This window comes from Astatotilapia calliptera, chromosome 6 (genome assembly GCF_964374335.1).
Source record: "Astatotilapia calliptera chromosome 6, fAstCal68.1, whole genome shotgun sequence".
Classification (NCBI taxonomy): Eukaryota; Metazoa; Chordata; class Actinopteri; order Cichliformes; family Cichlidae; genus Astatotilapia; species Astatotilapia calliptera.
In genome coordinates, this window is record NC_137427.1 from 4,489,472 (window position 1) to 4,510,382 (window position 20,911).

The following is a 20,911-nucleotide window of genomic DNA, read 5'->3' on the forward strand; positions in this document are numbered from 1 at the left end:
ACTAAAGTAACTACTTTTTTTCATTTGTTACTGTTGAGACTTTTGACAGACACAGCCATACAGTACTGTGTGTAACAAATGTGTGATACTGTATACCAATGAGCGAATGTGGGTGAAGCTGTCAAAATTAATTAAAAATTAACGTCACAGGCATGTAGTTAAATAACTAGCTGGGTTGTTGCAAGACAAGAAATATGACAAAATGCTGGCTCATCAAATCCCAATAAATTCATACACAACATCATTTTGTCCTGAATTTGGTCTCTGCTTCCTGCTTTGGACCAACATCTTTACACTGACATAAACTTATTACATTTTTAAAAACTGAACACTGATTTTAAATGTGTTGCCTTGATAAAGTAGTTACTGTGATGAATGACACAATTTTCCTTTTTTAGCTGCAAATTACATAAAAGATATTTTAGAAAGATTTATAAAATGCCATGAAATATCAAAAATACATAAAGAAATAAAGTTATTACATAAAGTAACAAAGATGTGGGGCACGAGTGGCATTTTTGGTTCCATATGAAATAAAATATGACTGTTGGGGTGTTTTACAGGTGCTAGAGAGGAGTTAATTAACATGAGCAGAGACTCAATCTACCATAAATAACATTCTCCTTTTTTTTTCTTTACTCAGCTGTGACAAAGCCCAACAAAGAGAGCTAAAGGAGTCAAAGCACATCAGAGAGGAATTAAAGGCTCCTGAAAGACGGAGCAGGCAGATCTGCTTTAGGAGTCCTCAGAGGCTCAATTATAGTGTTGGTAAGTGTTTTTAGCCCAAGTGCAAGAGAAAGTAGGAGGAGGAGTGAGTGTGGAAAACTGCTCCTGGGGGAGCGATGCTCACCTCCCAGGGCCAGGTGGAGAGAAGGTGGAGTTCCCATATAAGAGCCCTAACATGGGAAAAGCTGCTGTGTGTTCTCCATCGTTGTTGCAGAGTCTAGTAACCGTTGGTCGGCTCATTCTTGTTCCCACAGCATTATAAGCAATGATGCTGCAGGATTTTTTACTTTTATGTAAAAGACTGTTATTAATTATAACAATACTAAAAACAGTGTCCTTTCCAGAAGCTCCAGCTGCTAACTTACTGGACGAGCTCCTTAATTTGCAACTATCAGGCAAAGCTGTAATGTCTCGGATCTATAACAAACTGTGCAGTGTAACCCCAGCCCGCGTTGTGGGCCTCAAGTCCACATGAGAGAAGGAGTTGGGTATATCTATGTCAGATGACGTCTGGGACCTTTCTCTGGTAAACTCTACATCACTCTGCGCCCGTCATTCCCTGTTACAATTCAAAGTAGTCCACAGGGCCCACTTATCTAAATCCAAACTAGCTAAGCTTGATCCCACTTTAGACCCTCGCTGTAACAGGTGCGGGTCTGATGATGCCAATCTAACCCACATGTTTTGGACCCGCCCTGCCCTGGCAAATTTTTGGGAGGTGGTTTCCTGCACTTTGAACAAGGCTACTGGCCTGAAACTAGCTGTCAACCCCTACTTGCTCTCTTTGGTACAGCGGGAGAGGATGATAAGTACATTCACGGAGCAAAGCGCAGGGTGCTGTCCTTTGGTTCCCTCTTGGCTAGAAGTGCCATTTTGATGAGGTGGAAAGCTGCTGCCCCGCCCTACTATGGTCGGTGGCTTGCTGATCTCATGTCGTGTCTCAGTCTGGAAAAGATCCACTGCTCCATCCAGAACCAAAAGGGCACATTTGATAAAATTTGGGGTCTCTTTCTGGAAAACTAAACTTCAACTCAATGGATGTTCCAGCTGACTAATGGATCTTCTCCTAAACCCAACCAAGTAGTTTTGTCACATGAGCCTAACAAAGACATTTTGTTGCCAGAACCTAATCAAATCGCTTTGTTGTTTAAACCGAAGTAATTTTGTTTCATAGTCCTGACAAATTCAGTTGTTTAAACCTTCTAAAACACGTTTGTTCCTTTAACCTAACCAAGTAGCTCTGCTGCCAAAACCCAATAAAAGACTTTAGTTGCTTAAACCAATCAAAGCTACAAGATCACAACAATGAAACTGGCCACCTGCAAAGGCCCTGAAAAACATCACTTATGATGTTGTAGGGAAAATACACCAAGACAGTGTTACAGATACGCTGTTGACTCACACAGATACAAAAAACAAAACAAAAAAAGTGTTACGATGACCCATATTTGTTAAGTCATCATCAGCTCAATCAGCTTTTTTGAAGAGCGCTTCCATTACACTCAGCATCTCCATCACGGCCCCCTGCCTCGTCAGTAAATATAACGATAAACAGTCGAGCGGCTGAAAGTGCAGGGCCAGTGCTTTCTGAAACTATTTTTTTATTTGACGCTCATACTTGAGTTATTAGACTTGACATTTTACAATGTAATCCGCCGGGGATGAGTGTGTGCGAGTGTGCTTGAGAGATTAATAGAGATGCTGTATATGCGGGTGGTGGCGAACTTGCAGTGCAAACAAGAATAGTTTGTTGTTTACAGGTGTCAGTGCTGGACACATTCAAGATGAAAGACATCCATCAATGCTAGAGGTCCCCTAGCCTCCAAGCTTCATGCATTTAATGCCAAAAAACACAACAACATGATGCATCAGAGGCATCAGAGGCTCTGTGCTTATTTGTCTCTCACACACACACACACACACACACACACTTACTCTGAAGGCGGTGCCCTCCTCGATGATGGTGGGCAGCTGAGAGAGGCATATGTCCACGGCCAGGTCCCACGCTTGCCTGTAGAGAGGAAACACACACACACCGCATGTAAGTGACATCATATGTCATGAGGAAGATCCTTAAATAAAACTTATTTTCAGGACTTTCCAGGAAGAATAACAAAAAATAAATAAATGAATAAAAAAAAAACAAAAAAAAAACTGCCAATCACATTTGGTAGTGTGGGATGGCCAAAGGAAGATCGCATTAAACTGTGGCACCGTTTGCTACCTTTACGAGTTAGAAGCTGCATATATCAAACAGCTAAGACTCAAAATTCTTTCCATACCAGGCATGAACTGAGACCCTGAATCCAAGAATTTAGATCCAGTGATATTTTCTAAAGAACAATGTGTGCTAGCGATGTATTATAGGGTAAGGACTCTGTGACACTTCACCTTATATCCTATATACCAGAACTCCATATGAGTCCAGGCCAACTGTCGTAATACCTTCATACGATGTTGTCCACAGTGACCCTGGTAACAAACAGACTAATTTTATCCATATAATTTCCAGAGTCTTGGAAAATAATTTGTATGTATCCTTCACCTTAATGCAGGAGCAACAGTAAATTTGGTGCGGTGGTATTTTTGTGGTGGTTCTCCAGTCTTGGTGACTGTACGCTACACATGTTTTAAACCATAAGCAACATGGCTCATTTCACACAGCTCATTATTATTGGGCTTCAGGACACTGTGTAAACTGGAAACGCCCCCAAAAACAAACCATGGATGTTCAGAGTGGCGGCCAATTTCCAAAAATTTCCAAAATAGTTCTTTACATAACAGAAATAGTCTTGATGTCGATTCTCTGGCCTTTAATTTATTCCATTTTTAACCAAAATACATGTAAATATTAGGGGTGCAACGATACACAAAATTCACGGTTCGGTTCGATACTTTGGTGTCACGGTTCGATATTTTTTCGATACAAAAAAAATGTTCATGCCTTTTTAATTTGTCATTTATTAAAATTATAAATATATATTTTAACTCAAAAGTACAGTTTTTAAATTTAACCCTAACCCTTGTGCGTGTTTTTTATTTTGACAGCGAATGCGCACCTGCGGACCACTTATGTGCAGCCCTGGTTATTTAGCTCGTCATATTGCAGCCACAGAAATTCTTTTGTCCATGAAACCATAAAGCTGCACTTTCTTTTTGCCTCATAGTCTGATTTGTCATAACTTCTCCGTTTTGTGGTAAGCTTTTCTTTGGCTGTCACTTCTTCACCCTGACCTGTCTTATTTGGCTCAGCAGAACTGAAATGCTTTTACACACTCACTCACATAAGCTCAGCGATTCTCTGCGCGATCAACCTCTCACATGTTTAAGCTTGCTGCGGGAGATTTCACTTGTCATGTTTGCATAGTAAGCTAACGATTAATAAGACGATGTCAGAGGAATTGGTGCACAAATTATCATCACTCACAGATCAGTGCTGTCGCTCTCTATACACAGTTCGCGGGATTGCAAAGTGAAAGCAAAAAACAAGCGCAAATTCAAACGCGATTTCAATATGTCACATATTGACAGTGGCTCACCGATGCCAATGACATAATAACCCAGCTACATTTCCGAAAGAATGCAAAAGCATTGACATATATTTTTCCTACAATAGGCCGACGGGCAGGGCAGAGATAGATTTTGGTACCCCGACTGGAAAAATCGCTAGCCCCGGGACGTCGGGCTAGCGATATTGCGAGCCCTGTATCTGATTGAGGAATCACTCATCTTTGGAAAAGAGAGTTTATTACAGAGAAATGTCTCTTTCCAAAATAAAAGTTGTACTATCCACTTCTTCTGGGCTATATTCTCAGCAGCATAAGGAGAATCATGTGCTAACAGCTGTCTAAATGACTCGGCTAAAGTTAGTAGCATGCTTGCTTTTTTTTGTCTGCTTCCACTTGTCTTTGCACTAGGATGATGTCGGCGTAAATGTGCAGTCATATTGGTTGTGTTCCCGCTAGTGCTTTCAGGTTAATCTCGTTGAAATGACCTTAACGCCACAACACGGCAAATCTCCGTTAACGAGCTACCGCCAATCGCCCCGTGCATGGGGCTAGACGGCCAACATGTTAACGAGCTAACTGCGCTAACACACTAGTTCCCACCCATGTAATTGAGCATTGCATGGCACATCCAACATACTGTTTTACTTTAGTCCATGACTCGCTTACCTTCAGGGTCATACGTCACATGAAAACCAAAATAATTCCAAACGCCAGATCTGAATGAGAGTGGGGGAGGTGCCCTGCGCCCTTCCTTCTGACTATGCTGTCTGTGTTGAGCGCTCAGTGAATCTGCGTTCGACTACTCCGCCTACTTCCTCGTCAGAAGGAAAGTTGATAAAATAAATTACAAATTTTGTATTGTTCGATACATATGCATACCGAACCGAAAGCACTGTATCGAACGGTTCAATATCGATACGAATATCGTTGCACCCCTAGTAAATATTACATTTTATTGCTAAAGACTTGGCAGGGATTTCACTATTTACTGTTTTTTAACCTCTTGGTATTCTCCAGATTAACCTGAGTCTTGTCCAGGGTTGGAGGTAAGCTTAGGGTTGGGTTTTGTTTTAGCACCATCCTCAAAAGGTAAACTCTCAGATCTACTGATTCTCATGTAGCCCCAAGCAGAATCAACAAAAGCAGGTCATAAACCAGACCTGGGCCATTTTTTCCATCCTGCCACTAACACTCATTTTGCTCAGCTCACGTTTTCTCCCTCGCACTCCTCATCATGCACACGGGCTTCTTTAAATTCGCAGCCTGAGGTCCTGAGGAGGGCAGTGAGGAGCCTTTAATCCCGTTGGAAACACAAGCTCTTCTCTCATGGCCATCATTTCTAATTCATGGGGTTATGCAACTCACATTAAACCTTATCACAGCTTCTCTTTTCTCTCTTTCTGCCCGTCTCTCTTCTCCCTTCACTTTCCAGCTCCTTATTGCAGACAATTGAACTCTGGGCCTCGATGGGGCTTTTTCCCCTCAGTTAACAGGAGGCGGGGGTTGAGTCATGTTCCCAGTCGATACGCAGCAACGTAATGTGATGCTGAACCACTGATGCTGAGTTCACTCTGTCTGAGACTCCTGCTTTAATGGCCTTTCCCATTATCTCAATGTGATATAATAGAGTTGCACTCTTGGTCAACAGCACATTGTTAAAGACATAATGGACCCACTGATGAATGTGTAACATGCAAACATGCAATACAGCATGTAGAAAGCATTTGTGGCTATTCCAGCTTCTGTCAGCTGCTGCAAAAACAGAAGCGTATATCTATTCAGGAGCCGGTGTAGTCGCCTTCCAGTGAAAATATTACCCGTGCAAACACACACTACTGCTCTATTAAGAACAGATGCTGCTCGTTTTACAGTGTTGGTGCCATATGAGGCCTAATTTTTGACGTACTAGCCCTGATTATATTCATGCACTGTTTCAACTAAGACTTCTGTTTACATGAATAGCTTACATTGCAGTTAGCAAACAAATGATTCCTCTAGATGCACAAGTCAGAGTGCTGTATTGTGTTATTTTGTTTTTATCCAACTCATTTTTAAAGACAAACGTGGAACAACACCTTGCTAACCAACCCAATCGGGTTTAATCCTCGTGCTTATTTAGACGCTACGCTGAAGTTGCTACAGTAGCTTTAGACTAGCTGGGCAACTTATTTCTAGAAGTGTGATGAGGCTGGCTTAAAAAGTGAGCCAGCCTCCATAGACACACATATGAAGTTGTCGAAGTTTAAAGCAATAAAACATTATGCACTCCACACTGTATATAAATGCCACTTGTTTTGCACATATTCAACTCTGTATATTTTATATATTTTATTATTATTATTATTATTTTTTTTTTTTACTATTTAATTTGTAAAAATGTGTACACACACACACACACACACACACACACGTAGGAAAATATTTAGTATACACATCCAGAAATGCATACACTATTATATATTGTACATATATTTATTAGTTTCAGGTTGGCCATTCTTGTATTTTGCTCGTTTGTGTTGTTGTGTTTGCACATCTCTGTTGCTTGTGGGGCTCGCACACAAGAATTTCACTCGCATGTGCTGTGCCAGTGTGCCTGCACATGTGATGTGACAATAAAAGTGATTTGATTTTGATTTGATAAAAAGCCTTTTTATAGTCTGATACAAAGAAAAGGTTTGGTCTCAGTGGGCAGCTTATCCCCTTTTTTAATAACTCATATCCAGCCTTGACTGACAGTCGTCCTGACATAAGGAGTCGACCGGTGTCGGCTGGGCCTCATCGTCGCTCATCACTGAATTAGACCTCTGCTCTGTTTTGTGCTGCTGATGCTTTTTGGAGCATTTTTAATTGAATTACTTCTACTGACCACCCAAGCAGGTTGTGCAGACTAACATGTAATATGAAGTCATGTGAAGGGAGGGACAAAAACCACACTGGAGATGTGATATCACAGGCACAGGCCAGTGCAACAACAGAGGAGGGAATGAGCTTACTTTAGTTAGCCATAAAGTGAGTAGATGGTGTGCAGCTACTGAAGAAAGAAGATTCAACAAACTAGAAAGTGAGTCAGTGACCTTCATTATACCCGAGTTGGACTGTTTGCAGTATTATAGTATGTGTATCCTTAACACTTTCAATTTCATGCTTATCATCAACACTGGCACTCCTATGACTCCATCTAGATTCAGTGCAAACTGCAATTTTTTCAGGGTCACATCATACTGTGACTGCACTGCTGCTAAGAAGTTCCCCACTTAGTGGAAACCGCTTCTTTCTCCACTGTAACTTAAAACTATATATTACTTGTAGTGCTGTTACTTAATGTAATGATCCGTTTGCCATACAGCAACTTTAAAACTCGTTTTAAAATGCTTCTTTAAATGTGATCATATTTGCTTCTAAAGGCCTCTAAAAGACAGGCGTTATCATTCTGTTCCCTGTTGGCTAGGAGGGCAATCCTACGGAGGTGGCGGGATGCTGCCCCTCCCAACAGTGGTTATATGACCTCATGTCATGTCTAAAACTGGGAAAAAAAAATAAAAAAAAATCAGACATTTACTCCAGAACTCTACTGGGAAAAATCAAAGCATGTGGGGTCCTTTCCTTCATGCATTTCAAAATCTATAAGAATTTTTCAGCAAACTCTTATGTCAGGTGTGGAAATACAGTGTACAGGGCAGTGACCTGGGTGGGATTATTTTGCAGGGATTAAGTTATGTTTCTCTCTTTTCTTCTTCTTTTATTTCACAGCCTTAAATGTACGGGCTGATTACCCCGAATGTACAGACCATCTGTAATCCCTTTCTTCTCTTTTTGTCCATATGTATAAAAAAAAAACTCTTAATAAAAAGACATTGTTTAAAAAAATGTGGCCATGTGTGACTGCTACTGATGTTGTTATACGAGCTGCTTTCCTTAGTTTCGGAGAACAATTATTGTTGGTTTTAGATACAGTTTGTTTCTTGATATGGTACAAAAAGTAAAACTTCTACAAGTACAGGAGGGAAGACGCTGCTGGAGCATCCTTCAGAGTTATGGTAATCATTAATAGATCCATTGGCGCTGACAGAGCTGCGAGAGCCTTATTTTTGGACATATGATGTTAATATTATAAAAAAAATCGCTCTGAATTAAACGTGTTTTCTCGGTTTCATAACGTCAAGTACTGGGATTACAATCTGTGTGCACACATTGCCAACAAATCTCCATCCCTGCTGGTGTTTATGTAACCCAATGGTGTGGAAACCAGCAGATAGAGCAGTGCTATCAGCGAGGACACACTCACGGGGAGGAGGCTGCTGCACTGTTTAGGATGACAGCATTAACTTGGATGATGTCTGCGAATCCGAATGAGTAACTCATCACACCAAAGCCCGTCTGTGTGCGATGAGGGGACAGAGCAGGGGACCAGTTGGCGCTGACTAAGCTCTTTTTGTGTGTGCGAGTGCGTTGCCTGCAGAGAGTGGTGCAGCAACGCGCAAACAGGAGCGCAGATATAAAGCAGACACACACCCACGCACACTCCCACACTAAAACTGCCCACGAGGGAGCAATCAACCTGGGGTTTATCTGCTCTCTCCCATCTCCTCCATCTGAATAACAATTGCTGTTGGTGTTCAGGCACCAACATCGATCAACGAGCACCCAAACTGCTTAATTCCTCCTCTATGTTTCCCTTCCTTTCCCATCTATGTTCATCCAAACTTTTATTTTTCCACCAGCCTTATATCTCCAGCACGTCCCTTTTTCATTGTCCATTCGGTTTAGTTTTCTGCACTCTTAAAGCGCCTCTCTGCTGTTAATCTGTCGTGTTTAATACTGCATGTGCTGCTGTGAAACAAAGTGATACTCTTCATTTCTTTGGCGGTAAACTGTAATGTACCCACAATCTAAAAAAAAAAGTGGGTAGGCATGAGAATGAAAGGCTACTGCTTCAGTAAAGAGCAGTATTCTTTACAATAAGTGATGCCAGGCTGTTACACAACAAGTCACTCCTCGAGGCAATGAGAGTGAGAGATTTTTTTCCCAAACACAAGCCAGATAATGAGTGGGAGAGATGGAGGGAGGCATTTATAGAAGACCAAGAGGAGAAACAATAGATAGTGGGAGAAGTGTTGGTGTAAGTAAAGCAAGATAGACGATGGGATAATGTTCCTAGCAATGCCTAAAAGACTTTAAAAGCTCGTCTCTGTGTTTACAAGTGTAGTTACGAGAACACATGACTAATAAATCAGTAAAATGATGCAGAAACTTGTCAGTCCCAAACTGTGTGAGTATAAGTAAAACCTTTAAACTCTTATTTTGTGTTATTAAATAATTCAAAAAGGTTTTTTGTTTTTCCCCCGGTTTATTTTTGTGGTGTGGCTGCTTTTAAACTAAATCTGCCATGGCTGACACAGATAAAGACGTCCCACAAAGTCTTTTAACATCCCCCAGAGGACAAGTGCTTTTTCGTTGCTTTCAGTCAAAAGGTGGACGCATTTGGCTGCAGGTTAATGTGAGTGGGTGGGAAAAGAAACGGCAGCACTTTTACTCTAAATCCAACCTGTCTCGTCTCTGCACTGCATTTATGTTGACTACAAAATAGATCTGAGGCACAGAAAGGTTTCAGCAGTGACGCTCCTACCAAGTAAAATGACAGAGATGAGAAATGACCATGCAGAGTCATCTGTTCTTTGTTTTAAATGACGCTCGTCCGCACAGTCACCACATCAGGCTACAGCAACAAGGTTCTGTAGTGCGCAGACAAAGTGAGCATGAGAAGAGCAAACACTCTTCTCATGCCACGAAACAAAAGAGGAAAATAACTGCAGTTCCTCAAATGACCACTTGAGGCCGACACTCAGTTTTACAGCAGATACATGCTAACATGCTTACAGCATGCTACAAACAACAGTTCTGGCCTCCATGTGTAAACAACCCAGTCAGGACAAACACACAGGTGGCCAATTGCCCGTTTTGATTTAATTCCTCACAATTTTAATTCATAATAAAGGCCAGGCCTGCTGTTAAAGAAGGGAATGTTCAGCACTTGGGTGGACTAAAAGACACCCAAACAGGTTTTGTTTGGATTGCAGATGCAACGTGCATCTTGTGATAGGTGATAACTCCCTCAGCTTCACCCATCGACCCAGTTTAAAAACTGAGGCTTAAGTTTTAAGCGTTTAGACATAAGTTTTAGTGTTCGACCGTCCTGATGCAAAGATAAAGAATTTTCTATTTAAAAACACACACATTTGCCGAGGAGAAGAAAAGAGGAAGGCTACAGAGAACATTCATGGATGTAGTGAAGGAGGACAGATGGTGTGACAGAAGAACATGGTCGGGAATAAGGATGAGATGGAGGCAGGCAGGCCGCTGTGCGACCCCCTCGCGTGAGCAGCAAAAAGACTTCATATGCAAAGGTGTATTTGTGAATCATAAAGATATACATAGAGTATACAAGTACTTTTCCATATCAGAACACACTTTCCTGCTTTGTTACTGGTATTACAGGTATACTGTGAAAATTACCAGTCAATCAACATAAACACAGACTTTGCCCCGCCCCTGGTGAAGGCAGCTGTGTGCCTCTGCCATGTGGGAGAGAGCAGCACATGGAGCCAAACTGGAAACTGTCAACATGCAAAGATAAATGAGAAACAAGATTCGTGGAAACTAAACTTAGTATAAATGAAGAGCGTGCATATGCTCCAGAGAAGCAGCAAATAAAGACACCTACGTGTTTTGGCTTACACTTCAACATTATATTTAGAGGTTGTGAGAGTAAATAAGGCACTTTTAATATGTTGTAGTAACTGTAGTTACACAGATGGGTCTACATTTTTACGCAGACCCTGACGCACCCTGTCCTGTTTTTGCTTATAGACTAGAGTGACAGCAACGCTCTTGGTCACACTGCTGCACATACAGATGCTCAGCTACTGTGCACCTTCTCCTGCTTCTGTTTTCAGACAGAGCACAGAGCTGTTTCTGCGACACGGGTAAAACAGGCTGCAGTGCATCCGGTAGTAAAACAAACACTGTCATGCGTGAGCACGATCAGCTCTGGTGTCACGCTCTCAGGTCGCTTCTTCTGACTGGATTACTCTTGAAAACGTCTACTGAATGCACAAAGATGAAGTTGAATGAGAGCTCCATAAACTCTCTACAAGTGCAGTTAAACTCCCAGAAATATCTCACTGCATTCAAAGTGTTTATCCTAATTGCTTTGGTAAAATGAGGAATTGCAAAACCAAACTAAATGGTCAGAAAGACTCAAAGTAATTCCTGATGGAAAACAGTTTCAGACATTTAACATTTAACAATCAAACCCATAACTTTAGAACAATTGAGCCCTGAGGCAGATTTTTCCTTTTGTGCATAAGATGCCAGACTCATGGCCTTTTTTAATATCCCCACACTAACAATCATTAAACAGGCACACATAAAAAAGGCAACACTGTCTGCTCTCTAATCATAACGTGTGTTTGTTAGAAAGTCTGTTCAAACTCCAACTGCAGTGCGCCTGAACAAACAGCAAAGCCTCAAGGATGACTCTCCCTTGTACTCTTGCCTTCTGCTTTGCAAAGCTGTGGACATCTGTGTTACCGGTGTGCGTGAAAGAGAGCCCCAAGCGCCGTTTGTGTGCGTCTTACCACATGGCGTGCATGTATGTAGGGGGCAGGCGGGGGCTGCTGACTGGTGTGCAGTTGTATGACCTCATTATCCTCTCTGCTAACAGAAAATTGCGAAACAAGCTGGCCACCAGCAGGTCCTGACGAAACAACTTCTGGAACAAATCTGCAGAAAGAGAAAGGGAACATCAAATGATTTAAGTGAACACAGAGATAAGTTTGCATGTGGGAGGAAACGGGGGCCTGAAAGACTCGATAAACAAAAAGAAGCTTAACTAGAGCGAGGCGACTACTTTAGAGAAAAATGGGCTACTTTGTTTGTATGCTTAGAGAATATAAAGGGCAGGAAAATGCAGATTTAAGCCGTGTCGCAGTCACGTTTTCGTCAACTCATTAGTGTATTCACCAATTCACTGTAATGGGGCCAGGCCAATCCCATGGCAATCTCTTAGCTTATGATTATGATTACTTCGCTTGCGTGTTGGGGATATTTTACGAGACACTGTCTGACAGCTTCTGTGCCCACTGCTAGTGTTGGGCTGTTTAAACACTGAAGTGTCATTGTGTGTGTGTGTGTGTGTGTGTGTGTGTGTGTGTGTGTGTGTGTGTGTGTGTGTGTGTGTGTGTGTGTGTGTGTGTGTGTGAGAGAGAGAGAGAGAGATTTGGATTAGGTGTGCAGTGCCTTCATTACAGGGATTCTTTCTGATGCGAGATGCTTCATTAACAGCAGAGCCCCGAGGGTTTAAAAGGCTTCTGCAGCCATCAGCCTTGTCACATTGCTATTCTAGCTGGGATACAGTTTGTCTCATGAGAGTCTGAGCCCTCCTCTGTGTGGATGTGTGTTGCATTCAACAGACAGGTGGCCAATGAGGGAATCTGCGTGCGATGCATGCAAACTGTAACAACATGTAGAAAAAAAGGAAATTGTGTGCGTTTTTATCTGGGGAGGCTGAGCTTGAGGGTAACGGCTAATGGCAGCGCTGTGTGTTGTAAGCAGGAGTTTTGCTACGTGTGTGTGTGTGTGTGTGTGTGTGTATACGGGTTTTTATGTCTGCCAAATTATGTTTAAATGATGTCCCCAATTACTCTGCTAGACGCTCCAAACACAATTAATCTCAATTTGAGCAGCCAACCTGCACGTACTGCACTTTTGGCATTTTATAGAAAACAGCTTCACTATTTTCTACCACTGGGGACGTTCTCAAAGTTTTAGCACTGCTGATGCGTCACTACTGCGCAGTTTTTATTAGGTGCCCTAATTTGAGCTCCCTGAGAACTGAAACACATGGGGTCATTTCATTTTTAATCACTGCCCAAACATGTTCAACTAAAGATTGCAGCGCGCCTCATGTTCCTCATGTTCCTGCATGTTTGCTTCTCTAATCATTTTAGAAGAAATTAAACTCTTACCTTCTTTTTCATAATTTATTGTGATATAAATATGTTATAAGGCTTCATTGCCCCTAAATAGAGAAATACAACAATGGTTTGATTTATGTCCATTTTCAAAAATGGATATTGACATTGACGGAAATATGCCAGATTTGATTTAATTGGCTGATCTTTATCTTCTGGCAACTTAAACCATATGCATTAAAATGAAAAGAAAAAAGCACCAGGGCACATACAGCAGCCCGTAAGTGCATAAGTGATGGAACAATGACATAATGTGCAAAACAAACATTAAATAGAAGCAAATAAGCAGAACTTCCAGCCACTCATCCAGATTTATCCATTTCATTTCTGGATTAGAACTGACTTGTATTTTAGCTTAAACTAACTGTTATTGTGGGTTGTTAAGCAAGAGTATCTGTTCAATCTGTTTATTGTATTAGTTCATATATTTTGACTGAAAAAAAGAAAAACAAACAAAAACTAAACCAAGGTCAAGGAAGTCACCTTGGACACCACTACAGTCACTTCACTGCTTCTGCTAATTGCTGGAAAATGTCAACGCTTTACCTTTAATTTCTTTTTGGAGAAGAGGATGAAGTCAGAGGGGGCGCAATCTGGTGAGTGGGATGGGCAGTGAGCAAGGACTAGGATGACATGGCCAAAAGCAAATTCTGGCTTTTTCATGTGCTCTGTGACGGCACCCTGGCACAAGTACGTTATGGAAATTATGAGTATTTATACCCTCTTAAAGAAAGAGCTGTTCGTGAAATGAGGCTGACCAGATCTGAAGGAGAACGAGTTGCACCAGGCATGGTCATCCGATTTATAGCTTCGAAACTCACACAGAGTACCATAAACCTGCTCCTACACCAGCTCTAAATGTCAGGAAACGCATTGCGTCTCTGCTACAAGCAGCTCGGCTTCCCATGTAGAGCCAAAACATCCAGAATCACCATCAGACAGCAGTCACTGGACTCAAAGTCTCCACTGGGATTAACCCTGGTTTAGGTTTCCCTATTTAATTAGACCTCAGCAGACAGGCGGGTTAACCCCAGAAAAATCCATTACTGTGCACAGTTTAGCTGGTTTGCAGCAGATGCTGTCGCTCAGAAACCTCGGCTCATTTTTGCCGTATCTAGCAAAACACTGGCAACCATCAGTGGCACTCTTCAGCCACACTGACTTCTCAGCCTCTCGCATTCACAAGATTTTCATAAAACCTGACCTGGACTGAAACACTAAGTTTGATGTCCACAGAGAAATCACAGATGTGCACCTCTAAAGCTCGCTGAGGTTTTTTAGCTGATGGTTTATTTTTTAGTGTGCTTTCCAGGCTGTGATATTTTCCCAGTGTCTTTCATTCCCAACATTTGTTTTGGAAGTTGAGATGAGTTTAATTTGGGATGCACTCACTTTCCATCATAAGAAAACTATTTCTAACCCAACTAATGTCTTTCTTAAGATCTTTTAAGGTACATTATTTTGGTGAGAACAGCTTGCTCACGACTGTTAAACAAAACTGTGTGCCTGCGTGTGAGCGCCTCACCTCTGGGCAGAACATTCCAGGCGATCGTGTCGGTGATGGCTGTGAAGATCCAGTTGAGCTCTCCGAGGGGAGTGCGTCTGTCATTGAGCCTGCCAGGGATCCTGCAACACACACAACACAACACAGATGGCTGTGTCAGCCGCGCTCACTGTATGTCGAATAGTTTACTCAGAGGACAAAGTGGCAACTGCTCAGTACTATCATCACAACACATCTGAAGAAATTTACATTTGCACTTAGGTGCTTACTCAGAGGCCGAAAAGAAATGGGAGGCAGGATATGTGTGCACTCATACACTTGTGTGCAGAACACATACTGTAACCCTGTGAGCACAAGACCCGAGACACAGAGCGACATCAAAGATACATGCACTGTTTAGCTCAGATCATATGTGAGAGCCACGTGCAAAAGGCTTCAGGTTGCAGTCGTCGCGTAATAAACTCCAAGTGGACTTTTTAATCAAGTTAATCACAAATCAATTTGTGCGTGCATCTGTCATTGTCAACAGTAATTAAGATTTGTGTTCCACTGCAGCAGCTTGGGGCGGCTACATATGTTTGTAGGAATGACCACCTAATCAGATCCCTCAGCTTTTCTGGCATGAGAGCAACCTCAACTCTCTCAAAGTGGAGCGAGCGTGTGGGCAACTGGTGTAACCCCATGTCCCATGAATAAAGTCACCATATCCCTCTAAGAACTGGGTGCTTTGTTATTCTTCTTTCTTTTCCGCACAAAAAAAAGAACAAAGAAGAAATTTGACAACCATCAGAACAGGTTTTTGGTTTTTCCAAGGGTGGCCCTGGTATGCTGTAAAGGCAGATATCGCCCTCACTAACCAATGCTGCACACCCAATCAATTTGACCCCGAAATATGACAGAAACCACTCGGCTGTCTTGATGCATGCTCAATCATCCAGGTAAGTAAATCCCAAAAAGCTTGATTCTGGTCACCTGGATGAGTGACGAAACGTTTCCCCCCAAATAAAAACGTTATGTCAGGTGAACAGAATCAACCTTTTGGGAAACCACTCAGTTCAGAAAACAAAGCAGGAGTTCATCAAATTTTCGATGGTTGGTGGCTAAGAGTAGGAGAGTGGACTGGAAGAGCACCCAGAAGTACTTTCCAATAACAAGGTACTCTTTTCTCCTCTGCAACCTTGGTGATGTTGTGTAAATCCACCAATTATTACTGCAATTTGTAAGCTGACGACTTGCAAAGGATCAGCCGCCAAAATGACCAGCAACACATACCTCTGACATAATCAATACCCGGGCAACTCATCTGACCCGTGACTATTTGTTATCACCACTGGAGAAGATGATAAAAAATATCGACGACTTTATATACCTCTGTTATTAAAACCATTTTAACCTTTTCGTTTTTCATCGTTGGTTTAAATCAAAAAGGCCGGAAGGACATTGTTAACCTTTATCTCTAAAAATCAATCATAGACAGCTGCTTCACTGCTTAGTACTGAATACGTTTACTAAAAGGCTCGTGTCATTATCAGTGGTGCTTCACTAAAATCCTCATCTCACGCTAAAATCCACCTGTAAAACAAACAGCTGAAAGTTCCTGGAAGTCTGGTACAAGAGTGGATTGGAGAGGATTTCAGTCAGTGGTGATGGAGATCTTATCAGACGTAGGAAATACGAACACAGCCTTTGATACACCATGTAATACCATCTGGGAAGTGTCTGATTTGCAATGTATTTTAACACGTGGCCACTGCAGTAAAAGCATACCTGGATATAAGATCACACAGCAGAACACCATCAATAATAGATTTTCCTCTCGAGAGTCTGGACCTCAACATTATTGAAGCAGTGTGGCATCATCTTAACAGAGTGGAACAAAACGCAGCCAACACACAAAGAAAAGCTTTGGTTGCACTTCAAAAAGCTTGGATGAATGTTCCTGAATGTTCCTACTTCTGGGAATTTCTTGGTCATACCAAATACTGACTTTCAAGATTTTTAGAATTGCACAAACTTCCATTCATTTTTGCATGTTTCGCTGACTACTATACATATTTCACATTTTCCTTGCAAAACAACAATGGGTTGGCTCATGACTTATGCGCCATACAGTAAAAGTGCCAGATTTTAATCAGGTTCATCAATCTAGCACAGATTATCTTCAGACCAAACCTCATGAAAATGACCGAGTGGAGTTTTCTCAGGGCTTAAAATTGCTCACCAGGAAATCCGACTATAATGTAATTTCTATGAATCACATCTTGCTACAGAAATCCAGCATTTGGCTCCTGTCTGACATTATTGCATTATTCACACAGCTGTGCGTTTGCGCCACAGTGACTTGACATGTGTAAACCCATGAACTGTACATCATACTTAAAGACGGTTATTCCATGACCAGCACCGTGGAAATGAGAGCTTGAGAATGTGCTGCTGAAAGAGAACAAGACGCCCCGACAGTAATCGCCGTAGCAAAACCAAGAAAATTACCTTTACAACACCTACCCGTCTGCCTTTTAATGAGCACTATTAAAAGCAATGAGGGAAACTAGGAGAATGGGCAAACATTAGCTGCCTCAGAGGCATTACAGTTAGTGTGAGCCATTTGAGCCCGAATAAAGAAATATATTTTAAATTAATGACAAATGTACAGGAAAGATAAATGCAGGAAAACACTGTTAAGAGCCTGCACGACCTTGATCACTGCAGCAAACAAAGCTGAAAACCTGTTTGAGTATGGATATGATTTAAAACATCAAACGTTCAGATTTGTTCCTATAAAGATTACTCTTTCAACAACACTCAACTGAACTGAAGGGACTGATTGCTTGAACTTTGACATTTTGGAAATGTAATCATTATTATCGTAAACATTCATATAGAATTTGGTCGTAATTATCATATGAATTCTTCAGTTATGCTAAAAATGTGTTAAAAAATAGACGTGCAAACCTTTTGGGGGAAGAAATTGCAATATTTCTGAATTATTATCAGTGATTTTGGTTTGTTAGACCAAAATGGTTAAAAGGTACATGTTGCTTCATATCTAGAAAATCAGGACTGTATTTACCATGGTTAGAAGATGATTAATTGTTTATGATGTTTTCTGCAATAATAAATATAAAGAAAGACAACAAAAACAAATGCAGGCCAACAAGTTCGAGAACAGCTGCTCTCCATCCTTTCTGAGTGAAGTTTTCAAACCAACATGAAAATGAACTTTTCCTGTGTGAGACAACTCTGACGATGAACTTGCTATGAGGACACAAAAACTATGTTATCCTGAGATAATGAGATAATAAACTTGCAAGATCAAAACATAACTGTAAACCAGAAGTGGTTTTGGCTTCTTTAATAATGTATAAAATGAGAGGGAAACAAGTTTTGGTGAATAAATAATGGAGGCTCGGTAATGATTGGCTCAGAAATCGGTTACAGTAATTGCACAACACTGACATCCAGAAGTGCGCTCGCCCAATTTGATCACGTTGTGTCATCACCGACAGTCACTCCCTAACGTTATTGTTTCCAGCCTGATTTTATAATCGTTAGTTGGTGCACTACAGCACTGTCAAGAACCAAGATGTCTCTACACAGAACCATTACCGGTCAAAAAATGACAACATATATAACACACAGCCACCTCAGTGGTAAACACTTGATTCCATTCACTATAAAGCATCAGCAATAAAGTCCCGCAGCAGCATTTTAAGCTATTTAGAATCGCCAACAAAGTACTTTTTAATACACAGAGCGTGTGAACTTTTTCTGACCTAAACCTCCCCTCTCTTCCTCTAAGTGACAGATAATGGAAGCTGTGAAGCTCCTGGCAGGTACAAGCCAACTGTATAACCATGAGGGCCGGCCAGCTCCTGAGCACTTTGAGTGCTTGCCAAAGATGTTTGGCAAGTCAGCAGTAAGGATGAACACTCAGCAGTTCATATCCTTGCTTAGTATCCAATATAATATATTTGGGGACAGAAAAAGACATTGCACTGGTGGACGGATGAACAGATAGATGGATAGCTCACTGAACGGCCTGGAAAAATGCCCTCTGAGGCTTTGAGGCTTGTGTCATCGATCAAAACCTGTCATTTCTTCACATTTTCTGGTGTTTTGCTGTACTACGGTATTTTGTATATCATTTTTATACTGATGCGCTTGTTTTATGTGAGAACGCACATGGATCTTATCAGGCTGTACTGTGAATGAGCATCATTAATCAGTGATATAGTTTGTTTGTTGAGGCACTTGATGAAACATCAAAGTTTGCGCTAGTCATACTGATGAACTCATCTGCTTTCCAAACCACCAGAGGCTTGAAGACGAGAGGTCAGACACACATGAAACAAACTGAAATGTCGAAGTTAAAAAAGAGAAAATCATGAAAGGCTGAATTGTGACTAAGGCTGCGCAGATCACAACAAACCTCCCTGCAAAGCTGCCTATAAGCTCCAGTGGGTATTCCAAGACTAGCAAACAGTATAACGTCTGAAATATAAGCCAAAAAAGATTTAAAAAATGTATTTACTTATATTTAAAGGGGTAAAAGGGGGGATGAAAACCATCTCTTGGTCTTTCTCTTTAAACCATAGTTCTCTGGTATCATTGGGCAGAATAAGGCCCAATGACAGATTTTGTTTTTATACCACTGATGCACCAAACGCCCAACACCAATCCATCCTCAGCATGTCTGAAAACAAGCTTCTGGATGTGAGCAGGGTCATAAAATCCTCTGTAAAAGGAATAAGCTGTTGATCTTATCTAAAGAGAAAAGGCACGCACCCCGAGGGCAGCTGCCATGTAGCTCCTCTCTGATATCTCTGTGCAGCGAGTGCACCAAGTATTCCCTTACGGGATCAATTAATGTATTTTAAAGGCTGAGGTGCCATTTTCAGCGATATGATTTCTTCAATATTGGAGTCTAACTTCAGGGACTCCCCAGTGAGTGCCACACAGACGGTGTCAGACGCTCGGAGGGGTTGGGGGGGCTGGCTCTGCACACCGGGGGGAGTCTCGCTGTGAATATGGATCAACCTACGACAGTTATGTGACCCCCACGTGAGATAAAAGAGAACTGATGAGCGATGAAAGACGCCGTAGCATGAGACATACCGAGCACGTAAAATCCACATGCGCTGTGCTTCGTGACTCCTTATGCAAGAGCCTATTGTGACTGGATGCAGCCAGAATGTGTGTTGGATGTATGTGGGAAGCAGAGACAGAAGGGTGCACAGATGGAGCAAAAACAGAGGAATGATCAAATTAATAAACAAACCAACAACATGCAACTACTCGACGCCGCCATTATGTGGAATTCATTTCACCACAAATGTTTGTAACATCTCAGGAGCGATGAGTGTAACGTGCATTGTTTCCAACTGCGGATGACCTTTAAAGGTGAGAATACGAGCCCAGTGAGTGGTCAGCGAGTGCAACACATGCTCATGCCCACGTGTCCAAGCAGGACTCGGCAAAAAGATGACAAAGAGGATTAAAAAAAGGCTGCTTTGAATACTATTTGTAACCAATTACGCAAGACACGTTTTAAAAGGCTGAAAAATAACAAGCTGTCCTGGTTCTCTCTGTTGGAGCCTACAAAGAAAAACCACCAGGTGTGATTTAGGTATTGTTGTTGCTAGGATACCACCGAGCCGGCTGACTAGTCGCCATCACTAATGTTTGTCTAGTATTTTTGAAAACTTAGTTATTTAGTTCTTTACAGGACACACTGGCATCGTACAGTCAACATTAAATCGTTATAAATAACAAACAAACAGACCGTACACGACACACAGAGGACAGCTCTCAGCTCTCAGCGAAGCCGGTCGCACTTTCTCCTCTCCTCCTCACCCTTATCTTCCCTGCTTAGCATCTATGTCCTTGTCTTGTCTTGCGTGCATTACTTTCCCTGGAACAGCCTCTCACTGTCGTTCTCTAAACCTAAAAGAGAATTATGGATTTGATCAACTGGTCCCTGAGTGCTATTGACACCCTTTTCTCAACGAGAAGTCGGGGCTCGGGAGAGCCTGAGTGCCCTGGAGGGACTTTCCCTGCCGGTTACACGATGGACGGGTGGCAGAACTGGAGGACCGTGTGCCTGGCGGGACTGTCGATCGAGGACGCTGAAGATATCTACC

At 41.8% G+C, this 20,911-nt stretch overlaps 1 protein-coding gene across 4 annotated transcripts in view; it reads right to left on the reverse strand.

Moving 5' to 3' along the window:
• Positions 1 to 20,911, reverse strand: part of rptor (regulatory associated protein of MTOR, complex 1) — a 198,478-nt gene that overhangs the window by 64,160 nt on the left and 113,407 nt on the right. For all 4 annotated transcript variants that reach the window (XM_026169798.2, XM_026169801.2, XM_026169800.2 and 1 more), the window contains 3 exons: positions 14,793 to 14,893; positions 11,873 to 12,017; positions 2,662 to 2,737 (listed from right to left, as the gene is read on the reverse strand). In XM_026169798.2, coding sequence (XP_026025583.1) covers positions 2,662 to 2,737; positions 11,873 to 12,017; positions 14,793 to 14,893 — 322 coding nt within the window. The remainder of the gene's footprint in view (positions 1 to 2,661; positions 2,738 to 11,872; positions 12,018 to 14,792; positions 14,894 to 20,911) is intronic.